The sequence below is a fragment of the Lycorma delicatula genome, chromosome 3, assembly GCF_047948215.1.
Source record: "Lycorma delicatula isolate Av1 chromosome 3, ASM4794821v1, whole genome shotgun sequence".
Classification (NCBI taxonomy): Eukaryota; Metazoa; Arthropoda; class Insecta; order Hemiptera; family Fulgoridae; genus Lycorma; species Lycorma delicatula.
Window position 1 is genome coordinate 206,727,488 of NC_134457.1, and position 21,671 is coordinate 206,749,158.

General features: G+C 28.1%; 1 protein-coding gene across 1 annotated transcript in view; it reads left to right on the forward strand.

Moving 5' to 3' along the window:
* Positions 1–21,671, forward strand: part of LOC142321294 (lachesin-like) — a 467,419-nt gene that overhangs the window by 149,793 nt on the left and 295,955 nt on the right. The window contains exon 4 of the mRNA XM_075359291.1: positions 6,771–6,963. Within this exon, the coding sequence (XP_075215406.1) occupies positions 6,771–6,963 (193 nt within the window). The remainder of the gene's footprint in view (positions 1–6,770; positions 6,964–21,671) is intronic.

Consider the following 21,671-nt stretch of genomic DNA (forward strand, 5'->3'; position numbering starts at 1 on the left):
CAATTGCTTTTGTATAGTTTTTGTATCAATTTATCATCTGCTTTTCCATCTGTGCCCTTTCTATAAACAATCCGATTTGATTCCAGTGCTTCATTGATATTACCGTTACAAACAGAACTGGTCATTACAGTTTTATCTGAATTAGATAATTCTTTTTCGGTTAATTTTTATCCTTTTCTTTTTCTTATACTCCTCTGGTTTATAAATTAGGTGTTCGGCTATATCACTTATTAAATATTATTAAGAAACGGTGGTTGTGTATAACAATTTCACATATTCCTGGCTAATCCCGACTTATTTCGATATTTCTACAACTTTATCGTCTTGCTCTTCAAGTAGCATTCTAACACTTCTTGGCACAATGCAACATTGTTGACGTAATTTATCTTTTTCAATTGGAATGATTTTTTTTATCACATGTTAACACATTATCATTAATTTTCTTTATGTCATCAATTTCTATTTTAGATTTTTGTTCAATATCATTATCATTAATTTTAGATGATGATTGCTGTTTTGTAAATAAATTTTTAATATTGCTATAACTAAAGTTGTTCATTTATTTTCTAAATTAATCATTATACAATTTTTCTTATCATTAGTATTTTTTACATTATCACTTATCTTCTTAATATTAAAGCTATTAGATTCCTTACTATTTTCATTTGACTTGTCTATTATGTATTTTTTTATATTAGAACATCTGTCATCTATTTTTGTACTTACAACAATATTCTGTCATTTTCTTATCATTTTATAATAAATTGTAAATTATATTTTTAATATTTTGATTATTCATTCTTACGTACTTCATTGTTGTTCATTTTTAATGAATTTTTTTTGTTTCATCTTCCGTCAATTCTTCAACAATAAATTTATAATTTAGCTTTTTAAATGCTTTTGTTTCACAGGTAATTTAATCGATTCTTCAACAGTTATATAATCGATAATAAATTTTAGCCGCAGTGTACCAGTATTTTGTTTTGTTTTAACTGTTGGGCTTTTAACAGATTTTTGTAAACCATCTTGTTTAATAGTGCTATCCTCATTTTTTCAATTTTGTACTTACACTGTTACTAGAATTATTTGATTTATTGTTAGATGTAATATCGATTCTATTTGGAGCTATTGCATTCATTTCATTGATGATATCATTCATCGGTAATGTTTTTGAATTTCTTTTTTGTTTTTCTTTTAATATGATTATGTTTAATAGTATTACTATGACTAATTTCTTTAACACTTGTACTCTACGTTAAATCAATATTATTTTACGACTTGAAGGCATCGAATCTAACTGTTTAATTTCTTCAATTTTCCAGAAATTCTCGAGTATAGTTGAGAGATTTTTATGAATGTTACGAACAAGAAAAGATGCAACAATATTGTTGCCCTTAATATTATTAGGAAGGTTACCACTAAGTATATATCCTAATTTAAATTCTGAATAATAGAAATTTCGTTTGAATTTCCCAGACAAGATAAAACTTAAATAGAATTGAATTCCGATCAGTATGACAATGTTATTTGCTATATATTTAACTTGGGATCGGCTAGACATATATTACGAGGAAAACTAAAATTAGAAATTTCAAATATGGTTGATGGAAGGCTGTCTGATATGTCGAATAAAACAGCACATTGCACTTTGAATGAAAGGTTTTTTTATCGAGACTGTAATGTAAATGTAACCTGTATTTGGATTGAGATAATGAGTTATTTATGACTGAAATGGGAATATCATTGTTAATAAGTTTAAGTCCTAATTTTCGGGCAAATTTATATGTACAAAAATTTGCCTGGCTACCAGAACCTAACAAGATTCTATACGACTGATGATATGTAATTGGTGTTACATATGGCTGTTGTATATTTTCGTTTGACCGATTATTAAATGAATAACAGGTATTATTTTCAGCCTTATTGCTCTCTAAATTAGAGTAATTAATTGTGTTCATAAGACTGAGTGGTATGTTTTTTATTACAAATCTACATTGATATTTTGAATGACATTCAGTAATAGAATGATCTTTGCATAAAAATTAAAACAACGATTGTTATTTCCTAAAAAGGTTTTACTATCCTCAATGGTCAAATTAAAAATATCTTTACAATATGGTGAATGACAATTTGAATTACAAACAAACATTGAGTAGAATTAAATTTTGAATATCTAATGTTATTTTATTAAATTGTTTATTAGAATTTTAGGTAAAGCGTTTGTTAAAAGATTTGGTTGGATTATAACACTGTCCTTTGGTTTCGTTTTCTATTTTCTCTTGCGTGTTTGAATTGAATGCGTTAATATTTTCTAAAAGTTGTCATCTCGAATTAAGAAACTCGATAAAATCTTTAAAGGAGGAAAACCTTTCATTTGATAATTTTTTCTTCCAAAATCTTGAGGTATCGTAATTCAATTTTGATGATAGAAGTTGGACGACAATAAATTCATACGTGTTTACAGAAAGTTGCATTGCTTCAAGCGAATTCACGTGTGAGAAAATTTAATTAATAAATTTTGATAAAGTATTCTCGGATTCTCTTTTTAAAGAATCTGACCATAAAATGCGGTCAGCATTATGAAATGCAATTATGTATTTGTTATGAAATCGTGTTCTTAATAATTCTAGAGCAATAATATAATTTTCATTAGTTATTGGTAAATTTTTAATGATTGCTATCGCTTCATCCTTCAGAGATAAATGTAAATAATGCAATTTTTGAATATTAGATAAATCATTTCTATTATGTACTAAATCAATAAATATATTAAAATTGTGTTGCCACTCTAACACATTACCTCTTAATTAAAGGTATATTAATGAATTGTAATTGTGTTTGTTTGAACGAAATTCTTGACAAGATGATTTTTTTACTATTATTTATTAAATATTGTAATTTGGACTCTGTAGTATACAAATATGTAAGTATACAACAAACCTCTCTCACCCTTCCCGCCAGCCGGCAGTTCAGTTGATAAAGACCTGGGCAAACCTTCAGCTCACTTAGTGTATTTTTTTATAAATTTAACCAATTCCATTCCATTATTTAAATTTATTTTTAAAAATCTAAATAAAAAGTAAGTGAAGTATTTTTAACTTATATGACTTTATTCCCGATTGAGAAACATAAAAAATATTTTCTTAATAACTTTTTAATATAATTACCAATTAATTATTTCCATTATTTTCACCAAATAAACTTTCCTCGCCTAAATTTATATTATTTGATTTTCATATATACTGAGTGCATGTTAAAAATTAATTTTCAATTAGAAATGCAGATGGGAAAACTTGTTTTAGTGGTTTTGATTTAGAAGTTACTTTACTTTACTTCTACTGTTACTTTTACTGCAGCTCAAGGCGATTTATGAGTGACAGGAAAATTGCTTCTGGTCTGCTAAGATGACAGGTAACGCTGAATAAATTAGATATAGTAATGCTGAAGTATTAAAGTTCTCTTTTATTCTACTTTTGTTGATGTTTTGCTTTATAAATTATGTTTTTGTCCTTTGTTTTATTTTGTTTCAATGTTATCGTCTACGGGTAGGTAGTTCAATCCTTTGTTAGTTAGGTATTTCCAGTCTTGCTTAAGAATCTGTAAGATGTCTTTTGTTTTGAGTTCATTAACTAGTAGTACACCGATGGGAATATCACTCGTGGCATTTACATCGGAGTCATCTTGACCGAGGTGGACTGGAATATGTCAAAAGCTGAGGTTTCGAAGATAACCTCTGGTAAAGCCCATAAGGGCTCGATCGGAACGTAGGGGTGGCGGAGGGTATCTTCCCCTACGGCGGTCAGGATGAGGTACTTAGGTGATCGTTCTCAACAATATGCAGGTAATTTCAGTATGTAATCTGGGCATAGAGGAATGACATAATATAGCGCATTACTGAGACGTGTGGATCATTTGTTTTTCAGTCGCTGTGCTAGTTAATATGTGTGACTGCGTAGTGGGTAGAATAGGAAAATTGTTTTTGTAAATGTGCTACATACGGGTGTTCTCCGTTAATCGATCTGAAAATTTCGTTACGACTAATGAAATAAGTAATATTTTAACAAAATTTATTTCAGAACCGATTCTTCTAGTAGAGTTACTTTATAAATTTCCAAGTAGATAGAATAAATTTTACTCCCATTACTAATTCTGAAGTTATTTTTCATGCAAATCAGTTAAAAATATTCATTTAATATAGAATTGATCCAAAACTGTAAAACGCACACTTTCTTGTTTTAAAACTATAATTAAATGCAATAATCAGTATAATTATTTACTTGAAATCAGCTATTATAATTCCAAACTAAAAAGAAAGAAGAAAAATAAAAAATAATATGATAATCGTAAATTATCGTTTTATTTATTATTAGTATTTTCCAATTACTTATCAATTTTTAAAAGATAATATTCGGTTTTCGTGAATAGAAAGAATTTTTTTATTCAAAGACTGTATCCTTACACGGGGAGAAATGAAACTATGTATGTAATATTTAAGTTTTCAATATTTTTTCTGCTTGTTTCATTGATAATGAAAGTAATGTACAACTGCAATATATTATATGGGTACAATAAAGAGAGTTGAAATAGCAACTACTTGGTAAAACAGTTATTATAGTTATTACCTTATTCTTGGTTTAACTGTTACCAACAGTAAAAGGTACTAATTAAAGGGAAAATGGTACAGTCATTGCACGAGATAAAGGTATAAAAATTTAAACGGTTCTTGCTCCATCCTGGTGGTTAGAGGCGATGGCACCTCCCAGGGCCGGATAATGCTTAACTTCGGGTCCGGCCTTGGTGGAGGGGTTAGTGAAATAGAAAGTTTAGTCCGTAGGCCGCAGGCTCACATACGCACTCTTAATGATAACTTGCGAACCTGTAAGCGGGTCCGACATTTCACCCGTAAATGGGGTTCCTCCGATTCACCAAAAATAAAAAAATGCATATATACGTATATGTTATTTTGTTTATGTTGATAAAATTTTAAGACTGATACATATGTATCAGTCTTAATTTTCTATCAGTCTAGCAATAGCGAAGCATTTCCGTTCTAGTAGACCCGGCAATGCATCGTTATTGCTAGATTTGAGTGTATGTATAGATTAAATGAACACAATTGAAAGTTTGAAAAAAACATTAAAAAACTGAACGTTGCGAAACTTCACAAAATTTAACCTTTCATTTTATAATAGTCAGAATGTAAATAAATCCAATTGGCAAAACAACAGCACTACCTATAGGATTTAACTCAAACTACTCTCTAAACACATTAGTCGGTTCAAAATATCCCTAACTTTTTTTCTAGTGGTCAGATCGAGGATTTCAATAGCTTTAAACATTCTCGGACCATTTTTCAAAAACCCGCGCGTAAATCGATCCAGTAGTTTTGTAGTCTACAGTGAACACACATACGAACATAAATATGTTGATTGTGAAGCTACATATCAGGAAATGAATAAATGTCAATAGAAGCACATTAGAGGAAATCTATAGAGCAATATTATCAATCGAAATTTATATATATATATTTATAAAAATACCACAATATTTGAAATTTTACAAGGTTATGGCTGTATTCACAATGACGTATAGAAATTCATAAGGTGAGGATATATTTCCTCATAGGTTCTTAAAAGGAGTGAATTGTGTAGTTGAACCAGCAGAAATGTGATATTTTTGATCTATTAATTCGCCGATTCTATAATAGCGATGTAAGGAGATAATTAAACGTAGAATCCGTACTTCGATTATTCACACAAAAAAAGAGCCTTGGAAAGATGATAAATGAATGACTTTATGCTTCCTAAAATAATATATTTTACCCACCTACAGAAAGCAGAATCACGGGAAGATCAGCACGAAGCCATTCGTGATCATTTTTGAAGTCGAAAGGGGTAAGTCATGTAATCCATGAATAATGATGACCGTATTAATTGTTACAAGAAAACTTTCAACAGCCTAATTAGAATTGTTACGTATGTGTATTTCAAAACTTCAATTTTATTATGAAATGTAATTATTTCGTTTAGATTTTAATAATAATTCAAGCATAAATTAAAACTGTATTTCTTAATTAAATTTTTTTGTGAAATAAAAATAGAAGCAATATTAATAAAAACAATGGATTCTGCGGTTGAAGAATGATTTATTTGTATACCTATATATTTTCACTCTCGCAAATAGATATACACACACAACGTACACATTTTGCTATGTATTATTGCACTGTGATGTTGAATTAATAGAAGCTAGGAAAAGGGGTGGGATGCAGGAGGAGCAACTGGCCATGCGGTTGACTGTTCAGATCACTCTCCCTCTCGATCGTACTTGCTCACTCATCCACTCGATCGTTGTCTCTCACTCTCTCTTTCTCTTTTTCTTCGTTATCCCTCTCTTGCATTCTCCTTCTCTTTCTATATTCCTTCCCTGTTTCCCGAATGCATTAGTTGCGGTTTAGCTTGGACCGTTTTATTTATCCTATTGACTTCCTTTTCTAATCCATTCTCCACGATCCTCCCTTATAGTGGTAACGTTATACACCACAATTTAAAAGTTTTTATTTATAGTGTCGAATGTATACGTAAGAATAATGTTCCCTACTGTTTAGTACATTCCATAAAATTAAACGAAACGATTTATATTGGTGGTTAAAACAACTGCTGACATCTATTATGTCTAATTTGTTTCAGTGAATAGTTAAATAAAAAGTATTTACAAATTCAATATTAAATTAAATGGATTTAATTTATTATTATTATTTTTGTTTACAGATGGGTCATTTAGAAGTTGTTGTACCACCGGATTTTATAGCTGAAGAAACTTCTGGAGATGTTATGGTACCTGAAGGCGGTACAGTAAAGTTAACGTGTCGTGCACGAGGTTACCCGCAACCAAGTGTTGTTTGGAGACGTGAGGATAACGTTGCTATAATATTAAAAGAATCAAACGGTGTCAAATCCAGAGGTAAGTAACGTTATTTTCATAAAAATTTTAAAATTATTTAATTAAATAAGTTTTGTTCAAAAAAAATATATATTGATGAAATTTATAAGTTTTCATTTAATATTAAGCTTCAGTTTTTATAAACCGTAAATAAAGTCTCACAAAGTAGTCCACAAACCTCAGGAACTAATTCAGAATAAACAAAAAAGTTAATATAAACAATTCGTTTGTTTTTTGCTTTAATATAAATAACCTTTATCCAAATAACAAATTAAAGTACTGTAATAATAATTTTTCGTACGCATTTTTAATCCAAAATTCTCTAATAAATATAAAAACTTTTTATTTTCAAAATTCAAGAATGGCATCCGTAACAGTTTTCAGTTTTTTAATATTTTATCGGTAAATTAATAAAAAAATTCTATTAAAATTTTAAGTAATTTTATAAATCAGAATGTTACCTTATTTGTTCGAATACTATTGTGAACTACATATTTAGGGGAAATAAGTAACGAAGATAGAAATTTTAACTTTTCTTCAAAATCTAACTTACATTATTCTTTAAAATTCAACTTTATTCATTTATTCAACTTAATTTTTTTTTTAATTAAAATTCATTAGCTTTTTGTATCGTAATTTTTTTTTTTTTAATGTCTGATTTTTTGATTTAAGAAAATATATACACTCTCGAAGACTTTTCTATTTTTATCCTTATAGTAGTCTAAGGGTATCTGTTTTAAGATGGGCATAATTGGATTTTTTCTATATGATCACTAATTTTTGCTTTAATCCTTCCGGAGTGTCATCAGAAATTATTAATTAATTCGTTATGCGCCAGTTGAGAAATGGGTGCTTCAATGTTTATTAAACAAAATGTAAAAAAAAGTCGCAAAAATATCCATTTTTTTCTCCTATTTACCTAGATAACGCAATAACTGTTCATTTTAGAGAAAATATAGTGAGAGAAATTTTTTTCTTATTAAATTTTACCCGCAATATATCGGTTGCAAACAATACGTTATAACTGACGCAAAAATATCAATAACTGTCAAAAAATAAAACGAGATTTTTTGGGATTTTTTTTTTTCGAGAACTTATTCGTATATTATATATAAGACCTTCAGATTTTACCTGAAAGAACTTTTTTATATGATAAAGTACCGCCAAATTTCAATAAAATCGGTCTTACAGTTTTTACACAATAACTTTGCAATCCAGGTTTAAAAAAAAGTGTTTTTTTTTCAAATTGTATGTAGCCTGAAATAAAGTTTCTAGATACTTGAAAATTTAATCGCGTAAAAAAGTGCACTCAAACTTTCAAGTGCATTCTGAAAAATTTAAATCGGTTCATAAAGAGAGCCTAGAGAATTTTTCGAAATACTAGCAACTTTTTAGCTTTTAAAATAATTGGATATTCCACGAATTTTTATCTAAATTAATTTTTAAAAGAAGCAGAGGTTAAAAGTACTCGGAAAGACGCTTCTTTAGAAGAAAAAAATTTCGATTCGTAAATTATCTTCGGACATATAACCGATTAAATTTGACCGCCCCGTTGTGCAACGTAATAATAAATAAATAAATAAATAATAATAATAAATTATTATTTTTATAATAATAATAATAATAATAAATTATTATCGATAACTTAAAAACCGATATTTAGAATAATACAAATAATAATATTTGTATTAAATATTAAAAATAAATAAATTTGTATTTGAATTATAAAGAAAAATCTTAATCATTTTATCATTAATAAAATAAATACATTTACCAGAAAGGTTTGAAAAAATTAGATTTTAGATGAAGTAAATTTTAGTCATTTTTTTAATTAGACTAGTACCTGATAAGTTACAAAAATATTTTATGAATATTACTATCTCTTTTTTAAATATTTAATTTATTTATATTTAAATTCATTTTAATGCCTAGACAAAAACCGCATTCTTTTTTATATGTCTTTATGTTTTAATGAAAAAAAAGATTTTTTTCTATATACATTTCAAAAAACTGCAAGAATCTGTATTATGTAGTTTAATCGTTAACAGTATTAAAAATATATATTTAAATTAACACTTTGATACATAACTTAACTTTAATATTGTATGTAACTGCATTGAAATAGTATTATAACATACAAAAATGCTGAGCATCATCTGCTGAGGGGAAAACTCTTAACAAAATATACAGCTACCAAGAATTCTCTCACTACTAACGTTTACTTTTTTTTATGCCAAGTATTTTATTAAGTATACTTTACTTTTATTTTGCCTTTAAAAACTGTTAATTTTGTTGTATGTATTTTTATTTTTAACATATATTACTATTTCAATGCAGCGGTATACAATGTTTAACAAAACAGTACTAATGTCATAAGGTAAAGTTAATATACAATTATAAAATGAACATACATTTAAAAAAAAAAATTAATAAACTATATTTATCACCTATTTTGATACTTAGATATGCAAATAATTCAGTTATTAATAAAGAGGTATTCACCATATATTAAAACAACATTGAAAATTTAACAATAATAAAAAAGAACTTATTGACTACATTAACTCATACATTTTATATTCATTTTTAGCTCATACAAAGCGTTCTTTTTTATATAAAATAATTGCATACAATAATTTGGTTTGTAGAAAGGCTATTTATACTAATAATAATGAATATAAATTGGAAAAAGGGAAATAAATGCAATCAAACAAATAGGAATCCACAATACATTAAAGAGTAATTTTATAAACAAATACCATAGAAATTAAACTAATCGTTTATTTTTTTTTTTAAATCAAATCATTACGACATTAATAAAAATTTAACATGTTGTAAGAAAAATTATTTTTAAATTAAATTATTAATAAACTAATAAAAAATTAAATAAATAATAGAAATTTATCTGAAATTAAAAAAAATAATGTATTGATCCGAACCAAATAGAAGTGTCAGTCCGTGTAAAATTGCGGGGTCAGTGGAATAGGTTCTAGCTGCTGAGTCCTTCCACGGCATTACATAACATCCGCGGGAGAATGTGCTCGAAAAACCTCATTCTTCGTGCAACAGAAGAGTCCAAGTATTTTTAATTCGGCTAAGGATTGGACACACCAGGTTTACCCACACTCATTTATTTGGCTCTCCTCAGAAAATCTGTGAGGTTTAAGAGGTCAAATGGTCCGTCCACCATCTGCTTTTTGATTGTCCAATCTTTGGAACAATCCGACAAAACTTAGACCTGGATTTAGATATGAAATTTCTGTTAAACCAGAAAGAAGGTACAAAACTTCTGTTGCAATTTCTCTCCTACAGTGGAATAAAGAATACGATTTAGTGATTTTTGTCTAATTTATATATTTTAGTTTGTATTTGATGTTACTCGTCTATTTTTATTCATTGTTGTTCCTGTTTCTTTATTGTTTATGATTTTTGTTGTTTTATGTAACACTACATGATAGTGTTAGCCGCTAATGACTAATTGTTGATGAGAGTGTAAAAAAAAAACTAGAGGTATGACCATCAGGTCTTATCCAGAACACTACATTGATAATGAAAATGGCAATAGCAAATTTTAATATGTATCTGAAGACATAAAAAACGATTGCTATTCAACTGTTACAGAAAATTTAAATAAATAATAATTTAAAATTTACATATGTTTTAATTAATTAGTTTTAAAAAAAGTATTTAATTTATATAATTATTATAATTTTAATTATTAAAACCGTTTTACGTATTGAGATTTTATTATGAATGATAATGTTAAGCTGACGATGAGAAAACGTTTTGAAAACGCTATATTTTCTTACCTTGATTTATACTATATTTAACACAGTTTTCAGTAGTTCAAATGGAAAGGTAAATATTTTTATAAATACCACATACTTAACTCAGAAAAATAGAACCATAAAATAATACTTCAGTGATATTCATGATATTCCATATTTTTGATACTCCTGGTCAATATATTTTTAGACGAATTTCCCTAGAAGTATTAAGATATTTTTTTTTTTTTTTCATTTATTTGTACGTATATAATCACTTTAGCTTAAACATTATATCATAATTCTAAATTTAAGGTAAACAAATTAATTACTTTTATTATTATAATTATTATTTGTTTATTATTATTATTATTATTATTATTATTATCTTTATTACTTTCAAATTATTCATGTGTTCATTTACTAATTGCAATCACGTGTAAGTACTCTGTAGTGCATTTACGTACGTGATATCGGCTATATTGGTATTCAAAAGCTTTTTATGTTCACATATCGATTTATTTTGATAACCGTTCGTTTAATAATATATTTTCATAAGTGCTACATTAAACTGAAATTGATTTTCATAAAAGAATATCGGTGTATCAATTTGATCAAAGGTAACATATCCGGTGTTTTAATGGGAAACTGAATGTACTAAGCTGTGTCATGATGGGTGATGGTAGTCATTTTCCACTAGTAGGGGTTCTTTACCTCTACATTATACACATAAAAGAAGTATATGCAGAGGTTTATTACTATATATACAGTCCTCTGTCACTCCCAACCGACCGATATTGCATGTCGCAAAAGGTGAGCCAATTTTGCTTTCTCTATATTGTTATTTCTTTGTGACGTATACTAAAATTACGTGCAGTATTGTTTAATTTTCCACTCCTCAAAAGAGTAAAGCTATATTTTTGTTTCAAATACTGTATTACAATTTATAATTATGAAAAATAAATGATTTGTTTGTTTTGAAGAAAGAATTGATATTAATTTATCATTCCTATTTTTATTTTTTTGTTTGATATTTTAAAAAATAAATTTAGTTGATATGTTTTGACGTCATTCAAATAATATCTGTATGAAAAATAAATACTGCTAGATTTTGTTTTTAATTATTTTTATCGTAAAAAAATGTTCACCCGTCCAATCATGCCAATACCATGGGAAAAAGTTTCATTTTAATACCCTCGATTATAATTGCCATACATTTTCATTTCTCTTTTCTGAGAAAAGTATCATCAATCCTTTTGCAATGAAAATTTGCTATTTTACTTCTGTTCAAACGTTTCTATTCTTAAAAACTACTCGTTTTTCGTGCAACTACCGTCACATTGTGTCCATTTTTTTCCTTTTGTTGTCGGTAAGTTGTTTCTTAGATGATTAATTCACTTCATAACCTCAAGGATTTCGCCTGAGAATGTGATGTGAAATATCTGTTACATGTGAAAAAAACCATGCTTGACCAGGATTAAAAACTCACAACTTTCCGGATGAAAGACTGGGACGTTGCTGGCTGAAGTGTACTTCAAACACTTTGTATATATCAGATGAGCATTTGAAAAGTTACCAAATTTATTGTTCAACAGCTATCAGTACTATCGTTTTTTTTTTTTTTTTTGTTGTAGGCATGTATACAATTCTCAGGTGGAATCATTTTAAAATTATTTTCAAAGCGGTGGAGACCAGCGTCTCCTTTACATCTACTCAACTAAAAAATCTTAAATGGCAATGGTAATATTTAAATACATTGATTGACAACCCCAAAAAAAAATAATGAATTTTGGTGAAAAGAGAATTGAAGTCCGTCCATCCGTTCCCTTGGAAGGTGCAGAAAATGGTGTAGTACTTTTTTTAAATTTCAGTCAAACAAAAAAAAACTATAAAATTACGTGATATTACTTCTTAAAACATCTGAAAGTCATAATCTGTGGATTAAAACTGTGAAAATTATTTTTTAAATTACCAACACAAAATTAAATATTTACACAATCCTTAAATATTTTCTAAATTTTTAAGGATTGAAAACTTTATTTTTTTTTTAAATGAGATGATGTACTTAGTGACAACTCTTTGAATGACAAAAAATTTCGGGTACTTTTAATGCCACCGCAGCTACAGCTTTATTTAAAAACAAAGAACAAAGTAGTCAATCGGATTTCGGTGGAAAATGGGCCAATATAGAGTTTAACATAAATAAATAAATATTTATTTTATAAATATAATTTAACCAAACTTAATCTACGCTCGCTTCGCTCGCTATCCTTGACTAATTAACACCGTATTTTTTTGAGTATTTATTTAATAAATTCAGTAATTATTGCATTTTGATTATTTAAATAATAAATAATTGTGCAATAATTAGTGAATTTATAAAATAAATACTCAAAAAATTACGATGTTATTAGTCAAGGTTAGCGAGCAAAGCGAGCGTAGGTTAAGTTTGGTTAAATTATATTTATAAAATAAATAAATATAAATAACCATTTATATTCTGTTTTGAATCTGTTTCGGCCCACTTTGCACCGAAATCCGATTGACTACTTTGTTTTTAAATAAAGCTGTAGCTGTGGTGGCGTTAATAAGTAAGTACCCAATTTCGTACAAATAAAATAAAAGTTTTTCACTGGTATTGAAGTTATGATTAAAAATGTGTGTTTTTTTGTTTTTTTTTTAGGTTATGTTGGGATATAGTGCTACTGACCCAAATGCCAATTTTAACTGAAGAATACAACAATTTTAATAAAACATGTTGTTGAAATAAATACAATAAATACTTTTTGCCATTAATTACACACAATATGAAACAAAACAATTTGCAAAACTTTACCACAGTAACTAAGATTTCAACAATTGATAGAAATTTATAACCTTTAATAACAAGTTAATCATCAATCTTTCGAATGCTAGCAAAGAAGTACGTACCTTATTATTGGTTTTTCGTATGTTTAACTGATGTCATACTGTTGTGTTTAATATACCTAAAACCCATATTTTTAAGAAGAACGGGCGATTTAAGACCTAAAGCTTCCGGTCAGTAACACTATATCCCAAAATAACTTAAAAAAACGCATTTTTAATCATAACTTCAATAACAGTGAACGAACTTTTATTTTATTTCTACCAAATTAGTTGACAATCAAAGGGCCTTCCAATGAGTTGTCACTAAGTACATCGTCTTATTTAAAAAAGATAAGCTTACAATCCTTAAAAATTTAGAAAACATTTAAGGACGTAATTTTGTGAGTAATTTTTAAAATAATTTTCACAGTTTTTATCCACATATACTACTTTCAAACGTTTTAAGAAGTAATATCAAATAATTTTTAACTTATTTTTGTTGAACTGAAATTTAAAAAAATTAAAAAAAGGCTTCAAATGATTTTTTGCACCTACCGAGCGAAAGTGGTCGGATTTTAATTCTCTTTTCACCAAAAGTCATTATTTTTTTTTGTCATTTAATGTAATGAAATATTACCATTGCCATTTAAGATTATTGAGTTGGGGTAGGTGTAGCGGAGAGGTTGAGTTCCACCCCCTTTGAAAATTTTTAAAATGGGCCCCTGGAGAATGGTATGCATGCTTGCAAACTGAAGATGTGACTGCTGTTGAATAATAAATTTGGTAACTTTTCAAATGATCATTCGGTGTGTGTGTGTTGTGTGTGCGTGCGTGTACTACGTTCTACAATTTCGAAGTTAAACACACCTATCTCTATTCTTAACAGCTACAGTGAATATGTTAGTTAATCGGCGTAAAAGATTAAACACAATCTATTATATTCATGAAGATTATGATGATATATTCCTATTAAAATTGCATTTTAGAGCATCGAAAGAAGGGAAAGTGTACGGTTGGTCGTAATTGATAATAAACTTATCATTATATTATATGTTGGTTGGTTGTTGATAATAAACTTAGAAACACTATCGTTAATATATTGCCGTGTAAATCCTCAAATTCGACATGAATATGTAAGCATGATTTGTAAGCTAAGAGCACACTAGACTGATACATCAATTTTTGAAATCTTTTGTGTTATTCTAAATACTCTTAAATAACTCGAATAACAATTCGTTCTTAAGTTGGAATTTAATAAAGGTTGTTGCTTCTACTCGGATTTGAATACTAGTTCGAGGATGCGCAAATACTGGTGTTCTTTGTTGATTGGGTTTCAATTAATCACATATCTCGGGTATGGTCGACCTGAGTCCATACAAATCTACACGTCACAAACAAGGGATGCGCCTGCCTAAGGGCCTCGAATCCAGTAAGTTGTATGGGGTATATGGATACTTCTGGAATATTCATAAGAAATAATCCAAAATAGATAATTTTTCTAAAGTTGTAAGATTGTTATCTCTTTAATTCTTTTTTTCAGGTATTTTTACATTTACTTTTTTTTAACCAACGCTGTTAAACCAGAAGCCGTCGAAAAAGTCTTTTAAGACTTTTCATGTTGAGGAGCACTTTGATAGTACCCTCGGGGAAATCATGTCTCCCATCATTGTTATGATGAATTTAGATTTTATAAATCTGTATATAATATAGATCTTAGTAATTAATTTTCCCTAAACATATTAATTTATTAAATAATACATAATCAAAAAGGTTTTGTTTTAAAAGTAATACGTGTTGAGGGGCAGCTAATTCTATTGATGTTTCACTAGCGAACTCAACGGTGTTTGCTTGACAGGGTTCTATATGTCTGACCCAATTCGGGAGAATGGTCTCGTATCTATTTATCCACAGATGGGTAACAGCTACATTTGAGCGGAAGGTCTTTACACTCTCATCTGGTTTAGTTTCAGTTAATGTGTGTATACTTACCACCATTTTTATACTTTTTATTACCTTTTCTAACGTTTTTTTATGAAATCTTTTTTTTTGTAACTATCTTACTTTTTTTATTGATCCGTTTATAACCCCTAAACGCTGTGTTTTTTACCACTGTATGGTATGTAGTTTACTAATTTATTTTTGAATATGTTTATGATTTTTTTTTGTTCTCCTATCTCTATAAGAAAAATAGAATAGGTATTAAAATTAATATAATAAAGAATAGACTAATAAAAAATTTATAATTTTATCAAACATGAACCGTTAGTATGATCATACAATTAATAATTAAAAAACTCACTTACCAACAATTCTTTTAATATATGCGTTCAAGCGCTTTCGGAATAGAATTCCATCATCAGGAACTTAAAAATGTATATTATATTCTTGATAAAAACTAAAACTTCGTTCTTATGTAAAGTAGTTTATGTAACGTAATAAAATATAACAGTGGTAGTCATTTGTTTAAAATTATGTCGACTAATGTATGTTTAATATTATGACGAATTATTTGTCCTGTCATTATGAATGTCTCCGCAGTTATAAAAGATAGCTGTGGAGAAATTCATAAGTATACGGTGGATACATTGTTTAGGTTCCTGATGATGGGATTCTATTCCGAAAGCGCTTAAACGCATATATTAAAAAGAACTGTTGGTAAGTGGGATTTTTAATTATTAATTAATAAACAATTGATTATAATTAAGTTCTAATGTGGCATTTTTTTTAATTCTAACTACAATAACATCAGTTATTGACCTATCAAAAATAAAAAAAAGATAAGTAAATAAATGAAAAAATTTCTCCGGGTCATAGACTCATTAAGACATTGAATCATCATTGTTATTATTTTACAATCGACTGACTATTAAATAATTTGTCAGTTAAATAAAAATGCATCATCCTGTGTATGGGGAACGTGTATATTTCATTGTTCCACAGCAGTTGGGTAGATTAATTTGTTGCTTAGCCTTTCTATCCGTCTTCCTTACGTTTGTGATATATATAAAACATTCGATGTAAAGATGGCACATGTCAAACTTTTTTTCAAATTAATGATATTCATCATACGGTTAATTTCGACAGTAATTTGCGGAAGATATCAATTATGAGAATGAATTTCACTTGAAGGTGGGATGATATATTGTTGGCTAATAGTAGCCTATACTTGGATCAATGAATAAGAGAAAATTTGTTCACTCCTTAATTTCGTTAGAATAAGTCTAGTACTGAATATTTTTTGATTTTGTGAATTTCATGGCATTTAGTAGTAGAGAGTGATATCTGTTTTACGTCAAATCATTGTCTATAGTCGGTTTTGTATGATACCTAATAAAGAAAAAAGTTATAACAGGAAAAAATATAAAAGATTCCTGTGCTAAGAAATATATATTTTTTACTGTTGTCTTTTTAGTTAATTACCTTTTACGTAATTGACTAACACATTGTTAGTCATGTATATAACGTTATGTATATAACTTCAGAGGATGAGATGAATGACAATTTTTGTAGAGTGTGAAGATGCCATGCGTGACCGGGATTCGAACCTGGGACCTCCGGATTAAAGGCCGAGATCGCTACCACTCGCACTACGGAGACCGGAAACTATAATTTACAGACGGTAACTATAATTTCGGAAACTCATGGAGATAATTTTTTTACTAAACCATTGGCTTTATATTCTTTCTTATATGTGTTTATTATGAAGATAATACTCAAAAACTAATACAACCAAGATTATTGTATTTTGTTAGGGTATTTTTATTATTTATTTTTTTTGTTTGAGTTCATGGTTCTTTTCTTCGTTATCGTTATGATAAGCTTATATAAGAGTATTTATGTTGAAAGAGTTCTTTACTTGTTGTTTTGAATTAGTTATATATATTTCTTTTTTTGTTTTTTTTTTCAATGTTTTTATATTTTAGGTAATTTTACAAAAAAAAATGATTTTAAAAAAGTTTTTTTTGTAAAATCAATCATGAAACGTGCCAGAAGTTCTAAAACTATTATCTTATAATTTAGTGCTAATTTTTATCATCCCAAAGACTAAAGATGTTTGTTACCGGGTTTACTGTTTGATGACATAATTAATCTTATTTATTACTAGTTGTTCTACAAATATACACTTAATAAAAATTCCTAAAAAAAAAGAATACTTTGATTCCTTTTATCTAAAGCAGTACCTAATAAAATTATTTTAAGGCAGAAAAATGCATTTAGCTATTATTCAAAAGTAATAAATTGATAAACTCATAAAATTATTATAACTAACAGGAAAACTAATATTGTATAAATTAAATTTCCACTTACCAACAATTTAAAAAGTGTAAATCCTAGTACTTTCGGAGCTGTTATTCTATCTTCAGGGATGTTAATTTAAATTCAAATCAATAATCGTTTTTAAGATTAAACTGTTATGTTCATAATAGTCGGTCGTCAAGAATAAAATTAATTCGTACGTCAACAATACAGTAACGTCATGTTTGTAAGATGTTTACGACTATTAGATAGATAATACCCGACAACTGTAAACAAAAAATCCCTGAAGACGGAATAACAGATACGAAAGTACTAGGATTTACACTTTTTAAATTTTTGGTAAATGGAAAGTTAATTTATATAATTGTATTAATACCAACGGTGCCAAATGCTAAGTAAAAGGAAAATTAATAACCCGAATAATCAAATCTATCGTTCATTAACTTGATAGACATGTTTATTTGTGAAAATTTCTCGTTTAAACGTTTTCTTTTTTCTTAAGAAAATATTTTATTAACATTTTCAGGGTATTCCCTATAACCTACAATAAGTAGCAGGTATTTTATACTTAAAAGTAATTGTATTTCAATCGTGCATAAATTGTTACGTATTAGTATTTTATACGAATAGTACGATTCTAAAGTACAGACCGACGAATTGAGTCTAAAACAATAATTGAAAACTTTTATTGAATTAGGTCATTAGATAAATTAAGTGTTGTGTAATTATCCCGTATATATGTACTATAAAATGTATTTTTAAAAAGAACACTAAACATTTTTAAAAAGAACATTAAATTTTTGTTGTAGTTTTACAACAAATATACTCTTCTGAAAAAAAATTAATATTATTCTCAGAAATAGCAGATATTTTTAAAAATATACAGAGTGATCATAAATTATTCAGCGCAGTTTAGGTGTTAATAAAAAGTTATGAAGCAATGTACGTGTATAGCGCTTTACGGTAGTGAAACATCGTTGTAAGAAAGCTAGACTGGCATAGAATAGAGGATTGTGAGGTGTGAAATATAAATTCATTTAGAAGATGGATTCTAAATATTTGAATACTTCATTATTTCAGGATGTTTATCCATAATTTTACCAAGAAATTCACTATCTAATTCATTATAAAATCTTCTTACGCTAATTGATCAAAATATAAGTAGGTGATCCCTTAAAATCGAAAGCTATTAAGATGAGTACAAGTTTGATTTAGTCAGAGATTTTCCATACTTATGGAAAATTATTATTCTCGATTTAAAATTGATTTAATTTGTTTAAGTCAATATTTTATAAACTAATTTTAAAAATATCGTCTGTTAACTCCACAAAAAGTTGTTTGTTGATCCTCAATAAATTTTGGGTAATTAAAGCCATCCTTAAATTTAAACAGCTCAAAGATTTACCAGTTTTTAATTAATTTTTTAACCGTAAATAATTTTACATCAGCAAAACCTAGTGACTACTATTTACAAAATGAGCTAAGAGGTGATTTTTAATAATTCACGAGAAATTATTATGAAATGTTTATGACTTCCCGTTTTCTTTTTTTTAAGGAACTAATAATAAAAACAACTAGCATAGAGGCTTATTTATAAATATGATATATTTTTACCACTTAATGATATAATGTTTTTACTCGCAGATAAAAACTGTACATTAAAAACCAATATGTGAAATGAAAATACGTAGGAGATATACACAAAATCACACTTAAGTTTGAACATTTTTCAGTCACCCCAGTTTTTTTTATAAATTCACTTTACTATACACATGGTATGTGGTACTTATTTAGAATTATAAATAAGATTTTTTTAATAAAAATTTAGTTTTCCGCGTAGTATTTTTTTAAACCACATATTGTTCCTATTATTCTTGATCATAGTCCGAAAATGAAGTATAAGGTTCTTTGTAGATTATTGGTAAGATTCATTCCTTCATTAGTTAATGGGATAACTGATTTTACGTGCATGAACATCAAATCAAGAGTTATTAACACGAATTGGGGAAAAGAGAGATTTACTGTAGAATTTTTTAAGGATAAAAATGCTGATCCATGTAATTGAACAACCAAGGTTTGTAAATTTTATTCTACAAGAAAGCCTGGAGTATAGCTAAACAAAAAGGTGAAAATTGTAATATATGAAACAAACAGTAAGACTCTTGGATGTAGGAGGTGCGTTGAGGACTAGAGGTCGGCAGAGAATAGAAAAGAATTGACTACTGCATGAAAACAGTCAGTCAGCTGATGTCAGACAAGAATATTTTATTTCACTAATCTTGAAATCACTACGTTAATGTAGCTTTAATTCTGTAAATGTATTTTTTAAATATTTGCTTTCTATAGCCAAGAAATCTTTTTAACGTGAAACGTCTTTAAAATCACCAAAACATACTGGTACCAGAACAGAAATTTGTAGCATAACGAAAAGGTCTATATCGTCCGGCCTTAATAACTTCCTAACTATTAGTCTAAGAGACATAAATGCGGTGTTATTTTATAGCTTAAATAATCAGTTCATTTCTGGCCAAAACTGGCGCTCTCGCTCATTTTAATACAGTGTAGCTCACGACTTAGACGTGATAGCGCGGTAATTCGTGTGTTTTTTGTTTAGAGTTTGTCAAGATAGATCGATTTAAATAATAAGAAAATTTTGGATAACATTTATGCGTAAAAAATTAAAGTAAACATGTGAAAAAGAATAAAAATTCAGTATGTCAGCCTCAACCCGCGCAAAAGCCAGCCGGAAATATAAATTACACGTATCGTTGAAAAGGGGAGGTTATGGGCCACTCATAGGTACCCCAATGTCCGGGGCCGAAAGAGCAAGACTGTTTCAGGAGCGTCGCAAAATTGGCACGTGCACTCAGTGGACGACGCCGTCGGCGCAAGCACTTCTACCGCTGCTATATCCGAACTAATGGGTATAACGAGTGAAGATAATACCCATACATTTGTCGAAGTTGTCCCCGGGCTGGTGGATACCAACATCAGTTGAATTTACGCGATACAGGACCATTGGTGTGCAGCGAACAAAGGCTTCAAAACGGTATTTGAAAACAATAATCCGTTTGATCTAACTTGCAGAGTTGGCCAAGTAAAGGAACTAAAATGTTCCATCGAAGACTCGGTTTTTTCAAAAATATAATTTTATAGAAAAGCTGGTCGGTCTGCAGCTCGGAGGAACATCATCCAAGGTCTATAACGTTTCACGTTAAACTAACGGCTGTTCGTCCCGTCACAACCCTACCCGAGTTTTTTAAACACTGTTTTAAATTAAAATTTCATTCTAAAGCGGAATATTAATTTTTAACAGGCAGTATTATGTTTAAGAATTTTTCCAGTTCATAATTATAAACTTGTTATTTTTTGTCTTGGTTAAGATAAAATAAATTTTGTGCGTAATAATATTCTACCTAATTTAATTTAATATTTAAACAACTTAATGTTTCATTTTTACGTTATTCATCTCTAAAACAGAAAGAAATTGAAAATTATGTTAAGGGTTATTTATCCAATTATTGTGTAAAGTGGAGTGAGGTTTCTCTCCCAGAAGGCATTCAAAGAGCAAGATATAATTTTTAATTTATAGTTTCTTTCAATTTTTACAGCTTGTTTGGGAAAATTTAAAGTTGAAACCAATAAAAATAAGAGAATCTTTTTTTTTCTTTATTCTATTTAATCCAGTGAAAGTAATTGATTCATTGAAATTATAATTAAATATTTTCTTTTAAAAATGATTGTAGATTGTTTTTACCGTTAGTGAAAGTATTTTAAAAAAGAGTGCTTAAATTTAATTGATAAAATAATTTGTCTTTTTATGATCTATATGATTAGAAAATTACTTTGTTATAATAACTT